This window comes from Marmota monax, unplaced genomic scaffold, assembly GCF_021218885.2.
Source record: "Marmota monax isolate L192 unplaced genomic scaffold, Marmota_monax_Labrador192_F-V1.1 WCK01_AAM20220418_F8-fsc00009, whole genome shotgun sequence".
NCBI classification, from domain to species: domain Eukaryota; kingdom Metazoa; phylum Chordata; class Mammalia; order Rodentia; family Sciuridae; genus Marmota; species Marmota monax.
Window position 1 is genome coordinate 12523578 of NW_026694710.1, and position 27494 is coordinate 12551071.

The window sequence follows — 27494 nt, forward strand, 5'->3', positions numbered from 1 at the left end:
TGGCTTTAAACAAAAAAATGTTAGCGTTCCCTTACTGAATCCATGCTATATGTCCCAGATGTCATGTTTTTGCTTTATCCTAGCACTAAGTCCAAGAGATGGATACTTTTATTACTATTAAATTTATGAGAAAATTGGTGTTCAGAGAGTCTCAGTGTTGTCAAATGGAACCACCAACATTTAATCCCAATTTGTCTCACTACAAAGACTGTATACAATATAAGACTTTTCATGTTTACTAATGTTCTGGAGCCAGAAAATGTGACAGTTTCACTAAGCTTAATATTGACTTAACACAGACCTGAATCCAATTCCAGGTCTTTTATATTTTTCCTTTAGGAGGAATCATTAATGATAGTCAATTAATGTAATTCAAACAACATGAAAGTCATGAGTTGTGTTGAAAATAAAACAATTGTTTAAGTAACAGAGTATTGCATAATTAATATTTAATACCCCAGATCTGAGCAACTTTATTTCTGATTAGTACAGTTTATTCAATACTGTAACAAAATTTTCCCTGAGGTAGTGGAGTGGGGTTTTTAATGGCCGAGCCCCACACTCATACAATTTAGTCAAAGGATCAAGATAAATCACTCGGCCACCCTACACCCAAGTTTCCTCATCTGTGAAAGGGAATTTTCACAGAACCACCTCAGGACTACCTTGGTGAATGAGACCAAATTGTCAATAGACATTCAGCTTTATTTATCAAACAGATACAATTCAGTGACAACTAATTCTCTGAATAAGCATGAATTTTGCACTGATCATCGATTACCAATCTAGAGATCTTGAAACTTTAGGGGGTCATTTGGATCCTGCTCTGCTTCTGGATATTTAGGACAGGGTTGGTGATTTTAAGAATTAAAACTTCTGTAACCTTTCATGGCCAATAACACAGTCTCTGCTTTATTCAACCCATTTCTGATTGTTTGGCCTTTGAAAATATGAAGTATATTTGAGTTAAAATTCTCTAAATATAAGAAAATAAGCAAGCCCAGACTAACTAAAATATCAAGGTGGTACTGGGGGCAGTTTGGTGGTAGTTGGGTGGTGGAGGTGAAATATGCTGGCTATTATTTGAAATGACAGGGACTTATCAGACACCCAACAACAGAAAAATAAAGAAATAAATAACTACAGCTGGGATCAAGGGAATTGAGGTTTGAAGCTGAGAAATCCTATGTCTTGTCCATTGGGGGAAATGGTCTCTCCTTGCACTTGCTCCATTGCCCTCCTTCTTTTAGAACCAATATTCTGCATGTGCCCAATTTTCTGTGGTCTCAAAACGGCCACACCATCTGCAAATGCCCTCCCTCCACCAACCAACTCCGACCTCAGTGTCTGCATTGCAAATACCCTTGAGAGAGGAAAACTACTGGGCAAACTCGGCGTTTTCAACAAGGTCACAGGAGTCAGATATCACAGGGGATGAAGGCTTTCCTCCGTCCTATCAACTGTGTCTGGGAGTGGAGCAGAATTATAGAGTACAAAGAAAGGTGTGAATACCTTCTAAAAGGAGGTGACTGGATCTTGCAAAGATGATACTTCCAGATTAAAACAACAACAACAAAACTATAAATACTGTAACAAGAATTCATTTTGATCTTGTGTCTAACATGTCAAATACACATAGTCACTTTGGTTCACACCTCTCACACAATTCTGACCAATTAATTGCTTTAATAGGTTCTCTTGTCACACTGCCTGTATTAGTTAGCTGTTGCTGCTGTAACAAGTTACCGCAAACTTAAGAGGCCAAAACCACCACAAATTCATCATTTTACAGCTCTGAGGGTGAGAATTCCAAGTAATTCTCTGTGGGTTGAAATCACGATGTAGCAGCTCCTTCTGGAGGCTGTAGAGGAGAATCCACTTCCTTGCCTTTTCCAGGATGGAGAGGCCCCCTGAATGCTCTCCCTCGGGGCCCATGCTTCCAACTTCATCCTCATTCCTCCCCTCAGTCCTCTGCTTCAGTCTTCATATCTCCTCTCCCTGGCACTAATCCTCTTGCCTCTCTCTTGTAAGGGGCCCCTGTGATCACAATGAGACCACACAGATGACCCAGGGTCATGTCATCTTGAGATCCTTAATTTAATCTGTAGAGTTCCTTTTACCAGTTAATCTAATATATTCTCAGCTCCTAATATTCAAGACAAGGACATGTTTAGGGAGATCATTATTCAGCCTAATATAGGGTTCAACATAGAATATGAGGTTAATGTTTGTTTAGTTAATTTACTTAAATCATTCCCACTAAGTGCCCTTCTATTTTAAATTTTAACATGAACAAGAAATTCTACTTAAATATTCCCTTTTCTCTTTTTTTCCATACCAATACTTGGGTCTCCTACTAATCACCCGAAACTTACTTTCATGGCAGATATGAAAATGTACTTGGACAGTTGAGAAATACAGAAATATGTGATTTGAGTTGCCAGCTCAATCTCTTCTTGTTAAGCCTTGAAAACTTGACATTTGAAAGAGAAAGGCTATGTAATAATTGCACTTTGTAAGATATTCTTCCAGTTTGGAGACATAGAATTTTATAAGGTTCCAAATGTCCCATAATCAAGCTTTAAACTGGGTAGTCAAACCCACACACAACAGGGGTGAGGATTTCTTGAAAAGGCAGGGACAGGGATTTTCTAATTCTTTCCACGTTTTTTGAGAAAATGTTTAAATGGAAAAAAACAAACGATGGCCTTCCTGAGTTAAAACAGTTCCAATCGCTTCAACAGATCACTGCACAAGAATGAGCAACTGCTTATTGAAATTCTGCCTCCTGGAAACACCTCCAGTGCCCTCTTGTTCAGGGAAAAGTCTGTAATATTAATCAACTGTGGCTTTACAAAAGCTGGGGCCAAATGCAAAAAGCTTGATTCTGCAGGCACGTGCCGGCCGCGCGAGCTTAGCGTGAGTGACTTCCCTGTGTTGTTCGGGTGACTCCAAGGAGTCCAGTGCCACACCTCCACCACCTTCCTGCCCCAGTTTTTCTGCTTCCCTGATCTTAGACTGGTGACCTACAGTGTATCCCCATGGACTTCTATATATCTTAACTTGGCTCTAAAAAGCTTGCTATGCTGACATATTGGGAGAAATCTATAATCCTTCATCTAAAACTTTTGGAAAGAAAAATGTTTAGAATTTTTTTTTATTTTAAAAAAGAAACACAGAGCATATATCATATATTAAAATTAACCATTATTCCTTATTATTTCTGCAGCAAAATATATAAATATTCTCATGAAATAGAATTAAAATAGAATTAAAAATAAGGTTATAAAAATATTTTTTACACCCATTTTTAGGTCAGCTGGTGGTACTAATTTAACTTTACAAAAATCCTTGGAACCTTTTAGAATTTAGATTTTAGAATTTCACATGAGGAATTGTGGGATTGTGGACCAGTATACCATATTGATGGGGATTGTGATTAGAGGTAGTAGTACTAGTAGCTGTTAAGCGGTAGTAGGAATATTTTGTTGTTTACCATCCAAATGGGGGCACAGGAAAACAGACTCCTAGAATCAGTGGAAAGAACCTTAGTGACACAGAGTGTCCATTTCCTTTTACCAACAGGGAAATAGAGCACCAAGTGCTTTGTTGAGCCTGTAAATAAACTCTAAGCTGAATGCTGAGTTTTGATGTTAGACAGACATAGGTTGATCTCAGTCCTAACTAAATTTGTCATCTTGGAAGTTTTACATTCAGCCTACACCCATGTTAACATTATTCCCTCTGTTTTGAGAGGCTCTTTGCTCAGAGGGCACTTATGAGCATTAAATTTGCCAAAGTAAGTACAATGTTTGACACAGCAAGCTATACATCCTACATGTTCAATAAAAAGCAAAAATTCCTCAGTGGTGATTTTTATTGTTGCTATTGACCTAATTCAATTAAATTTAGTAACCGTTTACTGAATTCCTCGCTGTAAGGCACTGGACTGTTACAGGAGTGTGCAGGGCAGAATTATCTGCCCAGTACACTGTAAGCAACTCAAGGGATTCCCTTAGATCTGCATTGTGAGCACCTAGCACAGTCTCTGATGCACAGTAGACACTTTGGATGAATGAAAATAAACTCGAGGTACTGAAAAACAAACAGTGGATATAAAAATGGTAACAATGAAGAGTGTGACAAATACCTTAACAGGTTTACAAAGTGCTATGGGAACAGAAAAAAAAATATATATATATATACACATCTTGTGGCTTGGAACAGAAGAACACTTTAAAGATGAAGTATTTGTGATAGGCTTTTAGGCCTAAGCAGCAGGCTAGGCCTTCAGCGGGTGCAGCTGGGGGTCAGGGAAAGACCATTCCAGGCAGAAGGAAGAGTGTCAGCAAAGTCCTACGAAAGCAGAAAAATGCAAAGTATGTTAGATAAGGATTGGGCTGTGTGCTAGGGAGATGATGTGGGGGAGTCACATGGGACACAGGCAAGGGGAAACACAGCTTGCAAAGCTTTGGGAGTGAGCGAAGACTAAGTCTAATAGAACCTGATATGATATAGAAAGGAGTAGAGACTGGATATTGAGGTTTGAGATGGCTGAAAATTTTTAATTTTGCCTTTTTTTAGAAAGAAATGATCCAGACTAATATGACTTAGACCAAGCTTTAGGAAAATGGCAGTAGTAGTATTTTATAGGAAGAATCAAAGAACAAACAGAGGGAAAGTAGATAGACCCATCGGGATACATCAAAAAGCCTTTGGTGGAAATGATAAATACCTAATCCAGGGCAGAGGGGGAGTTAGGAGGGGAGAGAATAAGTGGGCACAAGGAGAATGGACCTCATTTGGCAGCCAATTAGATATTGGAAACAAAGAAATGAGAGGATTCAAAGATTACTTTTTGTTCTTTAGACCTTGGGGTACGGTAGTACCGAAGAAAAGGGAACAGATAGATGTTGAATTAGGAAGGCAGACAATGATGAGTTCACTTTTAAAAGGAACAACAAATTGCCACTTGTTCAAAGTCAAAAACAAAATGAACCACGGATGTCAGGAAAGTACACATTCAACCAACAGCAATCATTCAGGGGCCAGTGTCTTCAGAACCAAGCAATGGGCCTGCTTACCCTGCACTGTCCTTATTTGCGGGAGGCTGCACAAAGGCCAGAGCTTCATGTGGGCCCTTAAGTGATGGCTTCATGTACCATGAGGAGATCACGCCTACTTACACGAAATGAGCACTGTAGGTGCTCATGGCCACCTAGGACTTGTCATGGTGGGTAGTTATATGTGGGGATCTCACAACTAGCTCATAAAGAATCCCAGGCTATCAGCGAAGGCGCAGGTGTGGGAAGTGTATGCCACCAAGGTGCCCTCACCCTTGAGCCATCCACCTTCCTACCCTGCAATCAGAGACTCTTATTAAATTTTCACTGGTGGCCCCTCACTTGTTCCCCCAGTCTCAGCTGAAGAGTAATGCAAAATCCTTTCCAGGAGGAAGTAGTAATAAAGGATCATTATTAAGAAGCCATATGTTGTAATGCAGGGGTTGGCAAACTTTTCCTATAAAGGACCAGAGAGTAAAGACTTTAGGCTTCGCGGGCCATATGGTCTCTGCCACAACTACTCGATCCTGCCATCAGAGTGAGAAAGCAACCATAGACGATGTGTAATGAATGGGCATGGCCCTGTTCCAATACAACTTTATTTAAGAAAACAGGTGGCAAACCAGATTTGGCCCTCGGGTCATTATTTTCTGGTCCTGTTAGGTGGAAGGGGCTTAGCCAGAGCTTAGGCTCAAATCTACCACTTCCCCAAAATGTCAATTGGACACACATCTCTGTCAGATATCATTATACCTTTCTTATTGGTTGTGAGAATTCGAGAAAAACGAGTCTAGAAATGCCTAATAAACAATAGGCATTCACTAAGACAGGGAATGATCCTTTTAATTACAAGGCATAATAAAAATAAAAGCTAACATTTATTTAATGTTTATGTGTGTTAAGTACTTTGCAATCTATTTTTTCATTTAATCTTTCAACAACTCTCTATAAAGTGCAAACTATAAGAGTGTTCCTTTCTACTCTTGGGGAAACTGAGGCACTAAGGGGTGCCCAAGAGATACTTGTACCCATAGGAAGTGATGTAGCTGGTACTTCCTAACAATAAATGGACTCCCGGGCCCTTGATACTAATCCCTATGCTGGTTAATTAGTTCCACTAATTCAGCTTCGATTAACATGCTCAGAATCATCATAGGTTCTTCAGGGCGTCTCATAACTTCTCACAGGGCTACATAACTGAAAATAGTTTAATACAACAACTTTTCAAAATTCACCTTCAGGTTAACACTCAGATAACATCTTACATAAGTAAAACGCTTATTTCAACCTCCCTCCCCCAAGAAAGAGCTCAACAGTGAAGGAAAACCAAAATATTACTGAGAAAGCTCATGCAAAACCATTTCCAAAAATTTAGCCTATAATCACTCTGAAAACTTGCAATTTCAAAGCTACACTGCAGAATCGCATACTGGATTAATTATGCCAGGCTGCAGCAATAACCTTGAATTAAAGCTGCAACCTTCTATTTTTAAGAAACACTTGCCTTTCTGGTTGATGAAACCTGTCGTCCCATCAGGTAACAGACGTGACCAGGAAAGAGAGAAGCGGTAATGAGTCAATCCAAGCTGTTTGATACATTTCAGATCTTCCTCCCACAGAGTGTAGCTGCCACAAGCTACATCGCCAGTATGGTTCTTGAAAACTCTCTCTCCTCCCTGATGGGTGAATGTGTCCCAGACACAAGGGCCTCTTCCATCTGCATCCCAGCCTCCTGAGAAAAAGAAGAAAATGCAACAGTTACACTCTTGACATGGAGAGGCATATGTGGAATGTAAATATTTGTCACAGAAAGAACACACCTCATTAGCTCAATGTGCCATATTTATAACTTTAAAGTATGCCTTTAAAATAACACGTGTGAGTGGGTTATGTGTTTAGCTGTTCTTGATCCCTGAAGCTGACTAGTGGAAAATAAAAAATTACTGCATCAGTGCCTCTGCATAGCCAGCTTTCACGGTTCATTATCTGAAGATCTCTTGGCTGGTAAACAGAGGTAGGATCCAACTTATGAATGTCTGAGTCCAAAACATCGTCTCCGCATGAACATTCCTCCCGGCCATGACTGACACACCCTGTCCTTGCACACCACATAGTCTTGGGACCTTATGTCTGGCCCTTCATACTTGAATCTATTATGGTCTGGAAATGGACTTTCTCCCAAAGGCTCATGTGTTAAAGACAGAGTCCCCAGTGCAGCGGTGTTCAGAGATGGAGCCTTTGGGAAGTGATTGAACCATAAGAGCTCTCACTTCACCAATGGACTAATGAATTCAGAGCTGAACAGACTATTTGAGAAGTGGTGGAAACTGCAGTAAGTGGGACCTGGTGGAAGGGTGTAAATCCTTGGGAGCATGTCCTTGGGGACTGTGTCTTGACCCCAGTCCCTTCTTTTCTCTCTCTCTCCCTCTCCCCTTCCCATTTCTCCCTCTCTCTTTCTGCTTCCTGAATGCCTTGAAGTGAACTCCTATGCTCCTTCAGGCACTCCATGTCCGAAGCAACAGGGTAAAAAGTGAACATGGGCTGAAATTTCTGAAACCATGAACCAAACTAAATTTTTCCTCCTTTAGGTTGATTTTCTCAGGTATTTTGTCACAGCAACAAAAAAACCTAATGAACACAACTCTGTCCACCTGTTATTTGACAGTGGAGCCTATGATGGTCCAGTCTCTTATCTGTGGGAAGTCACTCATTTTCACTGTTGATATGATATTGGTATCTGAAATTCATCATTTGTACTTCCATTAATCCCATGTATGTTTTGTATCAAGCACTATGCCTAGTACAAGTGATGCCAGGGTGAACTACATTGTGCCTGCGGTTCCTGGGGATCTTACATAAGAGGCAATTGCAAAACAACCAGTGTCATGGCCCATACCTTTACAGAAAGCAGGGAAGAGCATTCACTCAATTGTGAGGTAGAGTCCAAAACTGACCTGAAATATAGTCTATTCATCTATTTTTAAAGAATATATATATTATTTTAATCATGTTTTTATGTTTAAGGAAATATAAGGTAACCTATGTATTTTCCGAGCATATACCTAGGAAGCCAAAGTACAGCAACATTCCTGGGACTGAAAAACTCAGGTTAAGGGTTGTCCTCAGGGAAAAAATGGGGCATGAGGAACCAGGGAAGAGCACACGTGGTGTTCAGTGGCATCTTCCGTGTTTCATTCCTGAGACAAGGTGGAAGGCACATGGGAGACTGTTTACTGATTATCCACAATCCTTTTTTATAAGCCTAGACTATCCCATCCTAATTGTGATGTAAGTGAAGTGTTTACGGCTGGAGTAAACAAAAGCTATCCTCAGGTCCTCAATGAGCATCTCGGTACTCATATTGTACACACAGTTCCAACAGGATCAGATATCGTCACCAGGCCAAGAAAGGGATGACATACAAGGTAAGAAGTTATGGGAGAGAGCCAAGGACGGTGGCACAGGCAGTAATCTCAGCTACCTGGGAGGCTGAGGCAGGACGCGCTCAAGTTCAAGGGCAGTCTGGGAAACCTAGAGAGACTCTGTCTCAAAATAAAATGAAAAGGCTGGGGATATGGTTCAGTAATGAGTACCTCTGGGTTCAATCCATAGAGGAGGAAAAGGAGGAGGAAGAAGAGGAGGAGGGGAAGGGGAGGGGAAGGATACAAAAATAGTACTAGTAGTAGTAGTAGTGGTGGTGGTGGTGGTACTTGTAGTAGTAGTAATAGCAGCAGCATCTGTGAGTGAGAACCATGAGGAGACAGGAGAAGCTGCTAAAAGGGGGAGCTCTAATAAAAGCAAAATGAGCACTGATCTCAAGGAAGGATACTAAGATCTACACAAAGAACTCTGGACTAGTTAAAACGTATTGTACTTTCCAGAATGAGACAGATACAAACATGAAAATATGATTTTTTCAAGTATGGTGCTCACAGTTTTGAATAATTGATTCAATAAATGAAGGCACTTAATCTCAGAGAATTTAAGCAGTGGTATGCTAGTAAATATTTAACTACTGGCTATATGTTAAAAAAAAAAACCGCATAGACATGTAGAAGTGTTTACTGTCGATCTTACTAAAGGATAGACACAGTTTATAAATAATAAAATATGCAATGTTCCTTGCTGTAAATTCCATGTAGTCAATTGATTTTCATAGAATGGTCTTTTGATTTTTACATGTGTGGTCATTGTGCAGTTACAAACTAATAAACATGTAGTTTATACATGACAGTTGGTTGATATTTTTGCTTAAAATACAACCATTGGTATTTGAAATTCATCTGAAAGGAAAATAACGAAGATGTACCAGAACTTGACTTGTTCACCAGTGATGTGAGCCACTTCTTTACTAAATCATATAACAATTTTCAAATACTGAAAGAATATTTCCTCAGTTTTTGTGCTACTTACAATGCAACAGCCACACAAGTTTAATCTGCACTTTTGTTTTAGTCAATTTTTTGCCACTGTGACCAAAAGACCTGACAAGAACAATTTTAAATAAGAAGGAAAAGTTTATTTAGTGCTCAGGGTTTCAGAGGTCTCAATCTATAGACAGTTGACTCCATTCCTCTAGCTCCAATTTGAGACAGAATATCAAAGCAGAAGAGTATAGCAGTGGAGAGCAGCTCAGGACATGGCAATCAGAAAGCAGAGAGAGTTCTACTCACCCGGGACAAAATATAAACCTTAAAGGCACACTCCTAGTGACCTACTTCTTCCAGCCGCACCCTACCTGCCTACAGTTACCTATCCGTGGTTACAAAGCTCATCATCTAATCATTTCACCCTGAACCTTCCTGCATTGTCTCATGCATGAGATTTTGGGAAACATTTCACATCTAAACCATCACAGTTGTTAATGCTTTCTCAGGTCCTGACCACAAACAAAATAATAAATCAAACACTGACTTTCAGCATTTACCAATATCTGTGGTATAATTGGCATCCATGGCCAAGTTCCAACAACCAATGTGATAGAACCGAAGGCAGAAAGATGAGGAGTAGCTTTTGGTTTTGGTTATTTGGAATGAACCCAAGGAGGGAAAGGGTGTGCTACCACTGAGCTGCATCCCAGCACTTTTGTATTTTAAGATAGTGTCTCACTAAGTGGACCAGGCTGGTCTTGAATTTGAGATACTCCTGCCTCAGCCTCTTGAGTAGCTGGAATTACAGGTATGTACCACTACACCTGGCTTAACTTAGTTTTTAATTTAAATTCTTTATTTATGCATCTATATTGTTTAATTTTTTAAAATTGCTGTGTTTAAGAATCAGCTCATTAAAGTACAGGAAACTTAACAATAGCCTCTCATGAGCCAGCATAAGCTGCTTCACCATATTGCTGATACGTAACTCGCCTAAGAGCACACTGTTGGATAGTAATAGTGCCAAGATTCGTATCCAGAGCTTACAAGTTCGAGTCCTTCCACTTGATCATGCTGCTCTTTATAATAAAACTCGAGCAATGAAGAAAGAGCCAACTGATGCCATACTCCTCAGAAGTGCAAAACATAGTCTATCTATGTTAGAAAGAGTCCCTCAACTTGATGAAAGCCAGTTTTGACTATTTTAAGAAATAAATATTACTTAGCAGGATTACTTATGTGGACTAACTTGTTCTCCACAGACGCTTATTAAACAAAACATGTCTAAACATTATTGCAATGAGAAACTGAGCTTTGAATTGAAAATAAACAAGTATAATTGATATTTTGATAAGCATATATCCCTGCCAGCACTCAGAGTACTTCAGCATAAATATTGCTGAATGAATAATATTAATAACTCATTTGTTTTTTAAGGAATTTTCTCTAATTCCAATTATCCCCACATCCTAAAGTACAATAGTTGTTTATGATGCACAAGACTGCCATTTTCGGGTTAATCCTGTACTCTGAGCCATCCTCAAAACAAGTATTAATCCTGGATGAAATAAAGAAATGCATTTTTACGGCATCATTAATCTGACAGGAAGTTTGGTAATCCAGAAAACAAAATGAAAGCGTGGTTTAGCAGCATGAGCAGGTAGAGGTGCAGGCTTTTGTCCTGAGAAGGGGGGATAAGGGTTCTCACCTGCATAGGAATGAATGGTACATCAACACTAGCATAAAGCCTGGGAAAGGAGAAAGAGATGTAGATTGTTGTCAAGAGTCTTAGGTTGTATGGGAAGTGGTACGATATCACTTGACAATGACATGTTAAAAGATGTGCACTATAAATTTCTGAAGGAAACACTGGGATAACAAAACAAGGAATTATAGCTAATAAGCCAGCAAACAGTACGTAATGGAATCATAAAACATAATTTGAGAAAGTCAGAAAAGAGAATAAAAGACAGATGAGCCAAGTAAAAAACAAATAGCAAGATGTTACGATTTAAACCTGACCACGTCAATAATATCATTGAATGGAAACAAGTCTAAACAACCCAAGTGAAAGGCAGCAATTATCAGATTGAATACAAATGCAAGGCTCAATTATATATTACCTACAAGACATTTAAGTGGAAAGACACAGGAAGATTAAAGTGACAAGATGGAAAAAAAAATAAACCTATCAGTAGCTTGGAAAACTAGACTAGCCACATAAATATCAGTGTAGATTTTAGGACAAAATATCTCCAGGAATAAATTCTTTTCATAACTTCAAGAGGGTAAATTAACCAAAAGGACAGAGAATTTCAAAATACATGAAGCAAAAAACTGATACAACTGCAAGAAATTGACGTATCGATAATTATATTTTGAAATTTCAATTAAAAAACCAAAAAGACTTCAGGAAAAAAAATGGACAAAAGATGTTAACAGTTCCTTCACAGAAGGAAAAACAAACATTCAGTAAACATTTTTAAAAATGTAAGAGATCATTAAAAATCTGGGAAATGCAAATGAAAACCGCAATGAGATACAATTCTACACCCACACAGTTGGCACAAATTTAAAAGTTGTGCAATGTGAAGCACTGGAGAGATTGCTGCTCAGCAGGAATGCATAGACAGTGCTGGTGGGGAGCAACGTGGAAACGTCTAGTAAAACTCAGAAGCACATCGTGTACCCAAACCCAAAATTCATGTGCCACCACATGCTCTGTTTTTACAAATGTGGACCTGGAGCCATACATAGCCTTGACTGCGACAGCAAAAAAACAAAGTGAAATAAACAAGAGAGAGAAAACCACTGGAAGCAACCCAGACTTCTCTTATCCAGACAATAAATAAACTACAGAATATTCATATAAGGAGAGCCTCCACAGGAGTAAGAAGGAATGAACTACATCTACACAGATCAACCTGCACGAATTTCCCAACTATAATATTGAGAAGGGGGAAAGCAAGTTGTAGAATATGTACATGATGCAGTTCTGTCCTTACAGTGTCCAAAACATGTAACACTAAATTGTGAATTGTTTGGTAGTACCATCTCAAGTGGCAAAGCCACAAAGAACAGCAAGGTGATTGATAAATATAAAGTTCATTGGCATGGATACCTCTGGGCACTGGGAGACAATATTGAAGGGGATTCTGAACATGTAATGAGAATTACTACTCACGAAAATGAAAATATTATTTCATCTATCATGTGTCCAACAGAACAAATTTGTAGCACATTTAATTGTTCACAGTAAAGGCCGTTTGTTCAGCATTAGCTCTCTGCCAATCCTACCCCAACAGCTCAATTCAGCTAGGCCATATTCCCTCAGAATAGGCCTTAGAAGATGTATGATTATCGTTCCAAATAATTATACAAGAAATCTAAGACACATAATGATTGAAAAGCTTTCCAAGAGCTGATGACAATGACCATCAAAACAGGGATATGCCAGTCCTACCCATACCAATACCAATGGATTAAGCTTCTTGAAGTCTGTTACTTACATACAATTTAGGCAAATCTTTAAAAATATATAATCTTGCTTCATGAATTAGTGTTTCAGTCCAGGTAACTCAGTGTGTCACTCCAACTTTCCTTTGAAGTTCTCACAGCCTAAATATTTATTTAACTATTTAGACAACACTAGGATAAGAGTTGTATCCTATAGTAACAAAACCAGCATGGTAGTGGCACCAAAACAGACATGAGGACCCATGGTACAGAAAAGAAGACACAGAGACAAACCCACATAAATACATAATCTCATACTAGACAAAGGCACCATAAACATACATTGGAGAAAAGATAGCCTCTTCAACAAACGGTGCTGCGAGAACTGGAAATCCATATGTAATAAAATTAGATTAAACCCCTCTCTCACACCCTGCACAGAAATCAAATCAAAGTGGGTCAAGGACCTAGGCATTTTACTGGAGACCTTGCACCTACTAGAAGAAAAAGTAGGCCCTAATCTCCATCATGTTGGCTTAGTAATCTACTTGCTCAACAAGACTCCTTAAAGCACAAGAAGTAAAATCAAGAATCAATAAATGAGACAGTATCAAACTAAAATGCTTCTTTACAGCGAAAGAAACAATCAAGAACATGAACAGAGAGCCTACAGAATGGGATATGAGAAAATGTTCAACATCTCTAGCAATTAGAGAAACACAGATTAAAACTACATTCAGATTCCATCTCACTCCAGTCATGGCAATCATCAAGAATACAAGTAACAATAAATGTTGGTGACAATGTAGGGGAAAAGGTATCCTCATGCATTGCTTATGGGACTGCAAATTGATACAACCACTCTGGAAACCAGTATGGGGATTCCTCAGAAAACTTGGAATAGAACCACAATTTGACCCAGTTATCCCATTCTTTGGTATATACCCAAAGGATTTAAAATCAGCATACTATAGTGACTCAGCCACTTCAGTATTTATAATAGCTCAATTCAAAATAGTTAAACTGTGGAACCAACCTAGGTGCCCTTCAAGATACAAATGGATAAAAAAAATGGTATATATAGACAAGGAATATTACTCAGTAACAAAAAAGAATGAAATTATGGCATTTGCTGGTAAATGGATGGAACTGGAGACTATCATGCTAAGTGAAATAAGCCAATCCCACAAAACCAAAGGTCAACTGTTCTCTCTGGTATGTAGATGTTATCACATAGTAAGGAGGGAGAGGAAAGAATAGAAGTTCAATAGATTAGACAAAGGTGAATGAAGGGCAGAAAGGGGAATGGGAATAGGAAAGACAATAGAAAGAACCAGACATAACTTTCCTGTGTTCATATATGGATACATGAGTGGTGTCACACCACATTAAGTACAACCACAAGTTAGGAGGTTATACTCATGTATGTATAATATGTCAATATACATTCTACTGTCATGGGTAGCTAAAAAGAAGAAATAAAAAGGAAAAAAAGATCATGTAAAAACACAATGAGATATCAACAAATAAGCATTTGAGAATTAACATCATCACTGAGAGTTGGGTAGTTTCGATGAAAAGAAAGCATTTTAAGGCAAGTGTTAAAATATGAGTAAGCGTTTTCACAATAGACCCAATAAGAAGAAAAACAAACTCATAATTCAGTGCAGTGCTGATGGTAACAGGAAAGAGGGCACTTGGGGTCCAAACACTGTTTAACAATATTGCAATATTTTTGACCAGAAATGATAAGATCATATATTTCATTTTAGTAATTTGAAAAAGATAAAATTTTTCTAGAATATTCATCCTATTAGGTTAAAGAAGGGATTCCAACAAAAATGTAAAATATTAATATTTTATCATATATTTATGACTTCCAAGTTTGCAAAATATTATGGAAGTTGCAGAGGCTCTAGATTGCTTCACAGATGAGTTTATATCCTGTCTCTGACCCTTATTATTCATGTGACTTCTCTGTATGTAAAGCGGGAATTTAATATCTAGTACTTCATAGAGGTCTAACAAAAATCAAAAGGGCCAAAGCAAAATTGCATATGGCAGATAGTAGGTGCTGAGCATTAGTTCTTTTCTCCCCCTCTAGACTCAATGTGTTGAGCACTAACTATGTTTTGTGCATAAAGGGTGAGCAGTTACGACCAGTTTTTTGTTTTTTCGTCTCTCTGTGGCCTAGTCTTACAGTAGAGCATACATGTAGGAAACACTCTAAACAACAGTATTTTCCCACTTGCCTGTGATTAAGAATCAGTATTTCAGCTTGTATGAATACGGTCTATGGGCTCCCAGCCTCCTGGTTTATAAAACATCATTACCAATGACATCATGTCACTTTCTCTATTACTATGACACTGTCCTTTGAGATCTATATGCACAAAGGAAATCAGGTACAGTAAAAAATAAAAAGTAAGGAGTAGATCATGTGTATGTTTACATTGCATATTCTTCCTTCAGATCCCCAAAATGAAATTAGCATGTGACCTCTTTTTAGGGGCATTTTGAACTCCCCACCATAACCACACCTTCCTATCAACACCTACTGTACAATAACACACAGAGCTAGAACTGTTTATAGGTCTATCTTTGCCCTTCTTTACTTTGAGCTCCACTGAGGCAAGGCCCATATTTTATTGATTTCATTTGTCTCTCCGGTAGCAAGAATGGTCTATGAAAATGCTGTGTGCTGAGTAAAATGCTTTTTGTGCATAATACTTCATGTAAAATAGAAATATTGATGCTTATTGTTTATTGTTTCAGAGATAGGAGAAAGTATCATCATGCTTGTAAGTTACTGCCAATTCTTTATTTGAAAAATAGAATGTGGCCAGATTCAGTAGTGCATACCCATAATCCTGGTGGCTCAGGAGGCTGAGGAAGGAGACCCCCAAATTCAAGGCCAGTCTCAGCAGCTTAGTGAGGCCCTAAAACAATTTATTGAGACCCTGTCTCAAAAATGAAAAATAAAAAGGAGTGAGGATGTAGCTTAATAGTAAAGTGCTCCTGAGTTCAGTTCCTGGTATTAAAAAAAGAAAGAAAGAAAGATACAAAGCTGGAATGTGGATAAATATTCAAGTAATTACTAGGAACAGGTATAAGTCTGGTGTGCTTTCAGAAAGAAAAGATTTGTTTATTTTCACAACTAACATTTATTAAGTATATTAAATGTAACTATTCTATGTGAAATTTGGAGATTGTGGTGAACAAGGATTTCTTGTTCTAGAAGCAGCATTTTGTGGCCTAAACTAATCCAGAAAGGACTGAAGTCTCTAAAGGCACAGGTAGCCACCATACCTCACAGAAGACATTTCATTACCATGTCACAGGAGGATAGAAGGTTCTAGAAAGGGATGCCTCCAAGTGGGGGGAAATAGAACTTGATAAAGTATCCGGTGCATCTGAACATATCGAGGAACCATTTACATTTCTGGCAGACAGTGTGGGAACAAGTTCGTGAGGGGGATCACAAGAAAGGAAGCCAACAACAACAGCAGAGAGAATTATTAACTCTCAGACAAACTAAAACTACATTTAAAAAGAAAGGTAATTATGGGACATACATGGCTCAGTAGTAAACAATTCGAACACTAAAATTGAGTAAATATTAAGTGAAGTTAAACAAAATACACCAAATGAGGAAAACAGACAAGAGAAATTTTGCTTTGTATCATGCAATAAGCAGGCAAACAAACGAATTTTTAAAAACTTACATAAAATAAGTTAATATCGTATTTTCAACTACAAAATCAAATAATAGCTATAAGTATATGACATTTAGAAACAGAAATAAATATTAGAAAAAAATAGTGAAAAGGCTAAAAAATGTTGTTCTTGGAGAACATAAATAAGTACAGTGGGATGACATAAAAGACCTTTCTTTCTTGTCAATAGAGACTACTGCAGTTCTTAAACTACATACATATATTACAAAGATAAAACTACAAACTCAATAGGAAAAATAAAGATACGCCAAGAGAGGGAAAATATAGACCTAGGTGTCAGGCTAATGGACACTAATTGGCAGTGCAGTGTGGAATGACACCCTAGGCGGCATGGGAAATGAGCATGTGCCCTGTGGTTGTCCCAGTGACTGAGACACCACTGAAATTTAGTGACAGGACCCATAACGAGGCCTGCCAAACGCAGACAACTAACACCGACAGGAGAACAGCCTCCACTGGGTGGGAAAGAGAGGTAGAGGGAAATCTAAAGAGGGAGAAAGGGTGGACGAGAGAGCAGAAAACACAAAGGGACACAGTAGCACATGAAATATGTAAGAAAAGAGGCCATAATGGAAATGATAAAAATTAAGTTATAAATTAATATTTTAGTTAGAAAAAAGGTAAAGAGGAAAAACATCGTGCAAATGCTAATAAAAACAAAACAATTGACAATATTCATATTAGTTAAAATGACTACAAAGGCAGAGCATTCAATGGGGCACCTAGTCAGGTTTTCATATGAGCAGATTTACAGTCCATGAAAACTATACAGCTATCATGAACTTCTATGGACCTAACAATAGAATGTTGAAACATACGAGAAGAAACTGCCATAAATGTACAGATAACGTTGAAAACGCCACCATCATGACAAGAGGTTTTCTCAGAAATTGACAAAGAAAAAAATTTGGTTTACATAGTTTGTAAGCTTGTCCCCTATGGTACAAACCTACGTGTGTGTGTGTCCATACATAGACACGTATGTTTACACACAGGAAAGAGCAAGAGAACAGAAATTGAAATGTAATTGTAAAAAAGAAAAATTATTTTGTAACTTGAAGAATTCACAAATATTGTGATCCATCCAGGCTGCATTCTACAACAACTAAACTCCAAAGGAAAAGGGGAGGGAAGGAAGGAAGGAAAATGGAAGTGAAGGAAAGAAGGATGGAAGAAAGCATAATAAGCGCAAAATTCCAGCCTACACATCACACCCTCCCCAATCTGTCAATTTGGAATTTTTTTTTTGTTTTAATTCTAACTAAATTTTAAACAGGAAATACAAGCAGAAGGATTTTTAAGGAATGTGTGTTATTAATATTGTCTTAAGGAGAAACAAAACCTTGATGTCAAGTGCTTTAAGATGGAGCTTTCCTAAATTGGAGTTTACTAGGCAGATTTTTAGAAATTTCCACTTTGGAAGATAGATGAGCCTGGCTATGCATCACGTTGTCAGACTGCTGCTTTCACAGACCCTCTGCAACTATGATCAACCCAGCATTTCAGGAACCCTCACGAGATCCCAAACAAATGATATTCCCCAAGATCTCCCTGCTAAGAAATGAAGTCCCCAAGGCGTCCCAAGACCGGTATCGCCAGCCCTTGAAACGTGAATCACATTCACAGGCTGGAAGACTCAAGTTCAGGCCTTGGTGCTTTTATCTCCCTAGGAACTTGATGGATGGAAGGAGGTGGAGTTCAGTGTTGTCACTAAGTTTATTTCTTCAAGGTGCAGGTGACCATCTGTGAAATAAGACAATTCTACACCGTTACTTTATGAGAGATAGCATCCCAACCCTTCAAATATTTTGAAAGTAGTGATTTGATATCTGAGATCCGCTCCTTCTCTTCCTTCCTTCTGTAGACAGAGCTATAACTAAAGTTTATTGACAGCTTTGTCTTTAAAAAAAAAGCTATCACTAAAATCGATCAAAATGAAGTAAATATTTATTGAGTTCAGGGATTATCTAAATAACAGAACCTGTCAGATTCAATGAAGTATAGACCAACTGGCTTAATGGCTTTATTCATTCTTCTGTTTTTCTTTCTTTCTTTTCTTCTCTTTGTGATAGTTTTCTACTTAACGGTACTGAAGTGGGACTATAAATAAGATTCGAAAACTGAATTGAGATAAACAAAAAGAACACTCAGACAAATGGTGCTAAGGAACTAAATATTTAGTCTTAGAGGCATAGATGTAACCGGTCAAAACAACATCAATATCAGCACCAAAATAAAAGTAGTGTTTCGGGTGCCAGACCCAGTTGTAAACACTCAAAGGCATCACCCCAAAACAGGAGTCACAACTCCTGACTTTCTTACCCTCATCGAAGGCATAAATGTGTGAAAAGTGGAGGTTAATACTGGTCTTCAGGAAGCAGTCCCTTGAAGAGAACTGTCAGTGTGCTCTTTGTCCCATGCCTCAAACAAGCTGGGAGGATGATCACCCTCCTCTCAACTTAATCTAGAAGAGGACACTTGCTAAGGACCACATGTGCTCCTCCAAATCCATATGTTGAAGTCCTACCTACCCAGACCTTAGAATAAGACTCTATTTGGAGAAAGAGTTTAAGGAGGCAGTTAGTTAAAAATGAGGCTGTTAGAGAGGGGCCCTAAGTGAATAAGACAACTGTCCTTTTAAAACAAGGAAGAGAAACCAGAGACACAAGCACATGTGAGGACAGTGGGAAGGTGACCATCTGCAAACCATGGAGCCAAGTGTTGGGAGAAAGCAAACCTGTCCACACCCTTATATTGGACTGGCAGCTTTTAGAACTGGCTGAAGGACAGTTTCCTCTGCAGAATGCTTCCAGTCCGTGGGATCTCGCCAAGTCAGTCCTTATAGAAGAGCTAGTCAGAGGCCCTGATACGTCCTTTCTTCAGTTAAAGTGACATAATGGATTGGAGTCTTAACTTCTAGAAAGTGAATCTAGAACCCGAAGAAGAAGAGGAAGAAAGAAGCAAAGAAAAAGAACAGAAGAGGAAGCAATGGGGAAACTCTGGCCGGGTTAGTGAGCCCCAACAGGCCCAGGGGTGAGTGAGGAGACCCGTGCTCGAGTTTCTCATGGAAAAAGGTGGGCACGGGGGAGGGCATAAGCATGGTGATGTCTTAGCACCTTTCCAAAGATGCCTGAAAGGACAAATATATTTTGCATTTGTTTCCTGGAGCAGCTCTAACAAATTACAAACTTAGTGGCTTAAGGCAACAGAAATTCATTTTCTCCTGATTCTAGAGCCTAGAAGTGTGAAATCTGGGTGTTTGCAGGATGAATCTCCTCTGGATCACTGAAGTAAGAATTTGTTTCTTGTTTCTGTCCTTGGCTTCTTGAGACATCACTGAAGTTTCTGCCTTTGTCTTCCCTTGTGCCTCCCCTCTGTGTGTCTCAGTGCCTTTTTTTTTTCTTTTATAAGGACACTCATACTGGATTTGGGTAAATCCAGGCTGATTTCCTTTCAATATCATTATCTTGATAATACCTGCATGAGAACCGAGGATTGGGATTATCTTTTGGGATAAGTGTTCAATTTGGATGGAAGTTGGGGTAAGTGTCTGGATTTCTCCAGGACAGTGAGAGTGATACGCTGGAAGCCAGACCATCTCCCTAACAATGGTCCACAAAAATGCCCCGGGTGGGGTGGGGGGGGGGGGAGTCATCTCTAAATACTTGCAAAAATCAGAGAAAGTGAACCAACTTTAAGAATTTTCTCTTTTTTTTTACCTCGCCTCCAACCAGAATGAAACCATGGTCAACAAGACAAAATAAAAGGAACAGGGAAAGAAAAAAGAGATGACCTCATCCCCTTCTTAAATATAGCTAAGAAAAACTTAACCCTAAATCCAATTTGAACTTTTAACTCTTTCATGGTTTGATTATTTATTCTAAATACCAAAGTTATTCTGTTTTGCAACTTGAAGTGGCCATATGTATCAACCGGGGTCCCAGCAGGAAACAGATGGCACTAAACTGGATAATTGACGAGAGTTTAATAAAAAAGCCTATTTACAATGGTATGAGCGGGGTTTGGGGAGAGCAACCAGAGATGGTGCAGTACCTCAGGGTTTGCAACAGCAGGAAGTCATTACTGCCTATGAAGGGGCCAGGGGCAGAGTTGGTTTCCAAAGCCAGTAGAGAGGAGCAATTTGCCAAGGGTTCCCTGGCAGAAGATCAGGGACACTGCCAACCAACTGCAATCCAGCAGGGAGGGGACAAGAGGAGCAAGTCCTTGGCTTTTCTCTCCTCCCCCTGTATCCTTCCGTCTCTTGTTAGTGCTTCCCATTGATCAAGTCCATACTGAAGACACAGGACAGTGGAACCCACTGATCCATCCAAATAGGTGAACCTCTCAGGGCCCAGCGCAGGGAAAGATGAGAGTGGATCTGGAGAGGTGAATGGAAAATTACAGGAAGCTACAGGACTTACAGCACCCAAAGAAACAGAGGCCACCTATGTTCACCTTTAAAGGAAAGGGACGAGCTCTCCCTGCTCAGCAAGAGTAAAGGGACCCGAGGAAACAAGAGTAAAGTTACTTTTACCTACGAGTGTACTCTACAAGTCCTGCTTTTTAACTCCGCCAGTACAAAATAGAACAGAATGCAATACAACTGCTGATTTGCTAGTTCAGAAAAGTGATGAATTCTTACAGAAATAAGCAGTGAGAGGAAATATTTCAGTCTTTGTTCTGGGATTTGACCTTCTAGCCTCCAACCCTGTACTCATGGTGGTGTTTGTTTTCTGATGATCATAGTGTCTTTAGGCTACAAAGACTTCTGAGACTCCTTCTTCATTTACATTAGTCCTGTTTAATATATGCAGTTCTTTGTCTTAACTGCTTTTGTCTCTGCCATTCTACTGCAATTATTCTTTTATCTTTCAATTAAGTCTTATGCATTCAGTCATTTATGTATTGAATCACACTATCTAGTGAAAGGCACTTGTCTCTATGCCTTTGCAAGAAAACCTCTACTCTTTTTTTTTCCTTCCATCAAAGTATTGCATTCTTCTCTGCTGGCTACAACTCTCAATTGCTGCTACGCTAATCTAAGCCCCATTTGGAAGGAAGAAACAGTATAGTGGGAAAAACATCAGGATAATAATAGTAGATATCATTTATTGAGCCTTTGTAATGGGTAGGCACTTTGCTAAGAACTTCAAGTGCTTTATAACTACTACTGTTACCCTGCCCCCTGCATTTAAATATGAGGAATCTGAGGTTTCCTTGAGTTCAAGGATTTGGGGAAGGTCACAGAGCTAGCAACTGGTGGAAGTAAAATTGTAAGTCGAGTGGGACTGAACAAAGACTTGCTCTTGGCTCCTTCTCAATTAATAATATTTTCTATAGTAATTAATATTTTCTATATGGTAATTCTCTATGGGCTACAATCTCTGTGACCTTAGGGAATTCACTTAGGGAATTCCTGTGCATCACTCTCCTCATCTATAAAACACAAATGAGAATAACACCTGATCTTCCTATTGGCAGAGTGAATTTATGGGATGCATTATTGGAGTCAATGCATGTAAAACTGACCCACTAGGAGGCAGTATATAATTGACCTTGGTGATCAAGTTCGTACCTACTACTCAAGCTATGCTTCCTTGTGGGCTACTTCCCCTAATATCAGATTCAGAGTAACCAGTACCTTAAGGAACATGCTTGTCTGGCTGGCCTCCTCAAGGACAGAATGTCTGGTCTCTTTTTCTGGGCTAGCCAATGGCTGAGCTGTGTTGGTGCTCCAGGCGGGTGACCACGCAGGCCTGCTGACTGTGCCTGCTGAGTTCTGCCCACACAGCTCTGGGTTCCTATGGGTTGGCTGGTATTCAGTCATTGTTCTGGTCTCAGCCCTTAAGAAGGGCATTCATCCTAATTCAGAGCTCTGCGGCAGGAGGAACAGCTCTTACAAAACACAGTGTAAAAAGCTGTCCCCAAGGGCAGCAAGTACTTTTCTCAGTGGGCTTTTTTATTTCCCCTCTAAAAAAAAAATAAAATAAATTCTCTTATTACATAACTATGGGACAAGGGATAAAACAACAATGCTTAAAATGCATAAGGTGCCCTACATTCAACCCTCCAATGCCCAGAAGCATCACCCTTTGCGATACTTCATTAAACTCTTTAACTCTTTCCTCCCTTCATTGCATGGAAACTACAAGGTGCTATTAATCTGTAACTTCTTGTTGACATCACTTGAAACATAAAATTCTCTGAGAAACCCTGACTCCTGGGAATATGTCTGGCCTGTGTTCAAAACTTTTATAAGAACTAACTCAATTTTCACTATTTTCCTATCAGTCATGAATCGCAGATTTTCATTGTACAACACAATTAGACTCCAAAATTGACTCCCTGAATCTGTTTTATGAATTGGGCAGGTTAGATGAATTCTGTTACTCGATTAAACATGAACATCTTGTTTTCAATAATTCCATTTTGATGCATGTTTTCTGGAATGCCGATATAAATTGGACATTCATAAAAAAATAGGCCAACAGCATCCTTTTTAGATGAGTGAAAAATCCCAGCCTTCAGAGGCAGCTGGATTTTTCTATCATTTCAACAAATATTTATGAAGCACTACAATGCTCCAGATACTAAGATATAACACTGGGGTTTACATCCTAGTTCCTGTTTCCCAAGAAGAGTGAGGAAGGCTGGGGAGAGGTATCCTTGAAGGGTTTGACATGAAAAGAGATGGGTCACGTCCAGATACTTGCACCCTAAATAATTTTGAACCCCCCAACTAATGAGGCAAGAATTCCCAACTTGCCTGACAGGAATGAGGACTTAAAATTCCCACGTCCAAATTCTTCTTGGGCAATTTAACCTCTTTGATTCTACATCCTCCTCCATCAAAAGGGAATTAATTATATTCACCTTCAAGGTTTTTGTAAGGATGTGTGTAAAACGTCTAGCATCCTGACTGGCAAATGGTAGGTAAATTTTTTAAGGCAGCTGTTATTGTTATTGTTATTTTTTCTACCACTATCATGATGACAAGCTTTTTCTCTATGTGGTTTTCATGCTTGCAAATATCTCGTTAGACTTGCAGTCTATTTAGAATCTGTGCCATATATCCAAGTTCATTTAATGTCAGGGTCTATCATAAGGCAATGCTGGTATAGTTTCTGTCTTACAGGAAAATGCTCTTCAGAATCAATGGATCATAGAAATTAAAAGCTCAACTTGAGGTATTATTGAGTCATAGGCCATTGCCTAAGGAGAACAGAACCATCCATTCCCCACAGACAGGTTTGCACTTGGTACAACTGGGTCTCCCTGGGTCTGTGTATACTATACATTTTGTTATATGTGAAATGGTTAATTAGAAGAAATAGAGGAATCTGAAATGTCACAGCAAGTTCCTCTTGGCCCACTGTCACATTTCATGAATTCTTTTGCTGAACCCATTTGGATTAAGCAGTGACCCCATCCAAACAAATTGCTTCTGTGCCTCCCGTCCCCTATCACTTATTCACATTCCAATACATCTGCATTGTGTGGCTCAGTAAGATGCACCAAGTCCTTGGGCAGTGTTTACAGCTAATATTTTTTATTTTTTATTATTTCTCTGAGGCTCAGATTTCTCACAATAAAGTGATAGAAAACTACTATGCAGAGAGTAAGTAGAATGCTTTTTTTTAATAAAGGGGAAAAAATGATTTATAAGATATACAATTTCAGCCCTGGAATTCTGAGAGCAACCCCATGGATGAGCAGCAATCATTTCTTGTAGGTTTTAGGTAAAGATATAATTTACCTTTATTTGCAGATACAAAACTGTAAGAAAACATTACTTGCCATCAGTGCCTCTGGCTTTAAAAATATTTATGAGATTGAAATAGATACCCAGAGGCAGACATTTCATTTCAATGTCATAGGTCAGGCACATTGGCGAACACCCCAGATAATATTGATGTACCTTCAAAATTTAAAATAATATATATACAATTTATTTATTCATTCACATATAGAGCACCCATCCTGAAGAATCTGGGACACTGAACAAGGTTTACATAAATCTGACTGTTTTTTCCTCTGGGCCATTTGGCTCAGTCTGGTAGACCATAAATATTCAATAATACTTTACAATGACAAAGCATCTTTTATGTAAACATCGCTAAGCACATTATTCACCAATATTACAATCTCCTTTTTAACCTACTGGTAAAGTCACGGAAACTAATTGACTTTTCTTCAAGGTCCCACCACAAATTGTTTATTTTGTCAATCAAAGTCCAGGTGTCCTGATCTTAGTTATAACTAAAGGGAGAAAAAAAACAAACAAACACATTTTTAGGTGCTTAAGCTGATGACCTACACTAAATATTTTTAAATTGAATCTATTAGACAAAATGTCTTCCTTAAAGATGTTAAATGTTGTGATGCATCCAATTGAATTTTATAACTTTTGTTCCAATTTGCCCAAGGCCACTTACCATTTTCAAAGCCCCAAGAATGACCTATTTTAATTGAATCCTGTTACAAACAGTTAAACTTTCACACTCTCATCAAATCAGGTTTCTAAATAGAAATTAAAGTTAGAGCAGAAAAATAAAACTTTTTATGGAAAGGTCCAGTTGAGGTAATAGCACAGCTGTACCAGAATATTTGAGCACAATAAAGAGCAGATTTAGGCAAGTTACAAATATTTCACATTACCCAAGAAAAAGAAAAAAAATTAATTTTTATTGTATCTCTTCCCCCAAATGTTAAATAAGACAGGTTCAACACGGAAAATTTAAAGAACTACAAAATATGGGAAGATTTTTTTTTTCATTCCTCACAATTCTGTCTGTGACAACCATAGAACACATTTTGCAAACCTCCAACCTCCAGGTTGACCATGCCCAGTCATGAGTCCTGAAACACCTCACAGTGTTTGCAGTGATGCTTCACTTCCCTGGGCTGATCCCAACCAATGCTACCTAGGGCAAGTCGGCTGCAACAGGCCTGTTCCTGGAAGATGTGAGATACTTGTGACAGGCAACTTTAGATCAAGAACCCAATGCATAAAGACCTTGCTGACCTTCTCTTTAATGGATGACAGTCTAAATGATTCATTCAAACTTGCTTTCTTCCCTCTCTCTCTCTCCATCACTTATTTCGCAGGCATGTCAGCTTCTCCTGCCTTCTTCTTCATTTTCTCTCATGATATTTCTTCCTAATAAACTTCTTGCTTGTTCATCATCTTGGTGTCTGCTTCTCAGAGGACCCAAAGGAACATATTACCTTGTGGTGGTGCTGGTGATGGTGATGGTGATGGTGATGGTGATAATAGTGATGGTGGCTATGGTAGTGATAAATGATGACAAGGATGAGAATTTATTGAGTTCTTTTTAAAAATCCCAGGCTGCCTTATTATTTCATGTCTCCCTTCTAATAAATTCCAAAAGGTATTGTTATTTACCTGAGAGGAATAACTCCTGAAGAGATTAAGTAATAAAACTATGTTGTTCATGAGAATAAGAAATCAAATTTAAATTTTTGTTTTTCTTATGCCAGTAAAGTATAAAGCACTGGTGCCAGTAACTAAGACTTATACAATATCTTTAGATCTATAGTTAGCATTATAATCTTCCAGTGCTCTTTATAGACAGTTATTATATACAGTTATCACAGAATAATAAATATATTAAACATTTTATAATAAATTTTTGCTTGAAATTTTTAGCTAAAATTTGGAATTATTCACTTTTTTGTCTTGTAGACCTACTCCAATCATTCAAATAATGTTTGATAACTTAACCCTATTAAAGTAATTTCCAGATTTGGATCACATATATCAAGAGCCAATATAACAATTCTGTGTAGTTGGGGGGACTTTTTCTAGACCATTAAAACAGACAAAGGTCAAGCTAATGATCCAAGGCCAAGAAACTTAGACAATGGGGACCATTAAAACATCCAAAATTACAATACCCAGTCTCCAATTTTAGAATTTATTGACACTATTAAATAGACCATTTAATAATAAACCAATGAGCTTTTTTGTAAAGGAAACAATTGGTACAATAAAGCATACTTAAAAAGATTTACATCCCATAAGCATCTTTCTAAGAAAGGACATTGACTTGGAACTTGTAGCAGCTTACTAATTCTGGAACAGAACTTTCTGATGGCAGCAAGGCCATTTAGAAAAATTTGAGATTCCTTTGACTCAGAAACTAATTGACTTTCCTCAAGGTCCCCCAAGAATCACTGGGTCAGTGATCAGTCTTGGCAGATTCTGCCAGTGTCTCAAAGTGGCCCTGCGAACGGAGAGTTTTCTGGGGTTTTCATGTTAGACACTAATTATGGTAGCTACATATTTGTCTCTACTATATACCAATCGGTAACATAAACAGATGTTCCATCAGCAGCTCTTAAAAGACCCCTTTTAGATAAATATACATGCTAATAAGTAGACTGTTTGCTTTGCCAAGATGGCTTTACGACACATTACCAAGACATCACCTCCCAAAGATGCCCTTCCAAAGCCCCTCTACATGGAAAAGAAAGCTACAGCTGTTCTTTACTCTGACTCATCTGCCTGTCCCACCATGAAATTTCCACTGCTATTGGAATTTGGATGGGATGTGAGCAGTAATTACATCAAAACATATACAAAAAATGCCTAAATTTTGTAGATATTGGAAAGATCTGAGTTTGATATAAGGTGTTCCCCAAAGGTAGGCAGGTAGGGTATAAATGAAGGAAGTCACTGAGGGTGAGCCTCTGGGGTTTATATTTTGTCCCTGGAGCACAGAGCTCTCTGCTTTCTGGTTGCCATGCCTTGAGCTGCTTTCCTCCTCAATGCCCTTCTACCATGATGGTCTGCCTTATCTTGGGACCAGAGCTATGGAGTAGGCAGACCCTGGACTGAACCTCTG

General features: G+C 38.6%; 1 protein-coding gene across 1 annotated transcript in view; it reads right to left on the minus strand.

The window, feature by feature from the left end:
• The window catches only part of LOC124078796 (cytosolic beta-glucosidase), a 108048-nt gene that overhangs the window by 62538 nt on the left and 18016 nt on the right, over positions 1–27494 (minus strand). Inside the window, exon 3 of the mRNA XM_046423888.2 lies at positions 6568–6795. Coding sequence (XP_046279844.1) covers positions 6568–6795 — 228 coding nt within the window. The remainder of the gene's footprint in view (positions 1–6567; positions 6796–27494) is intronic.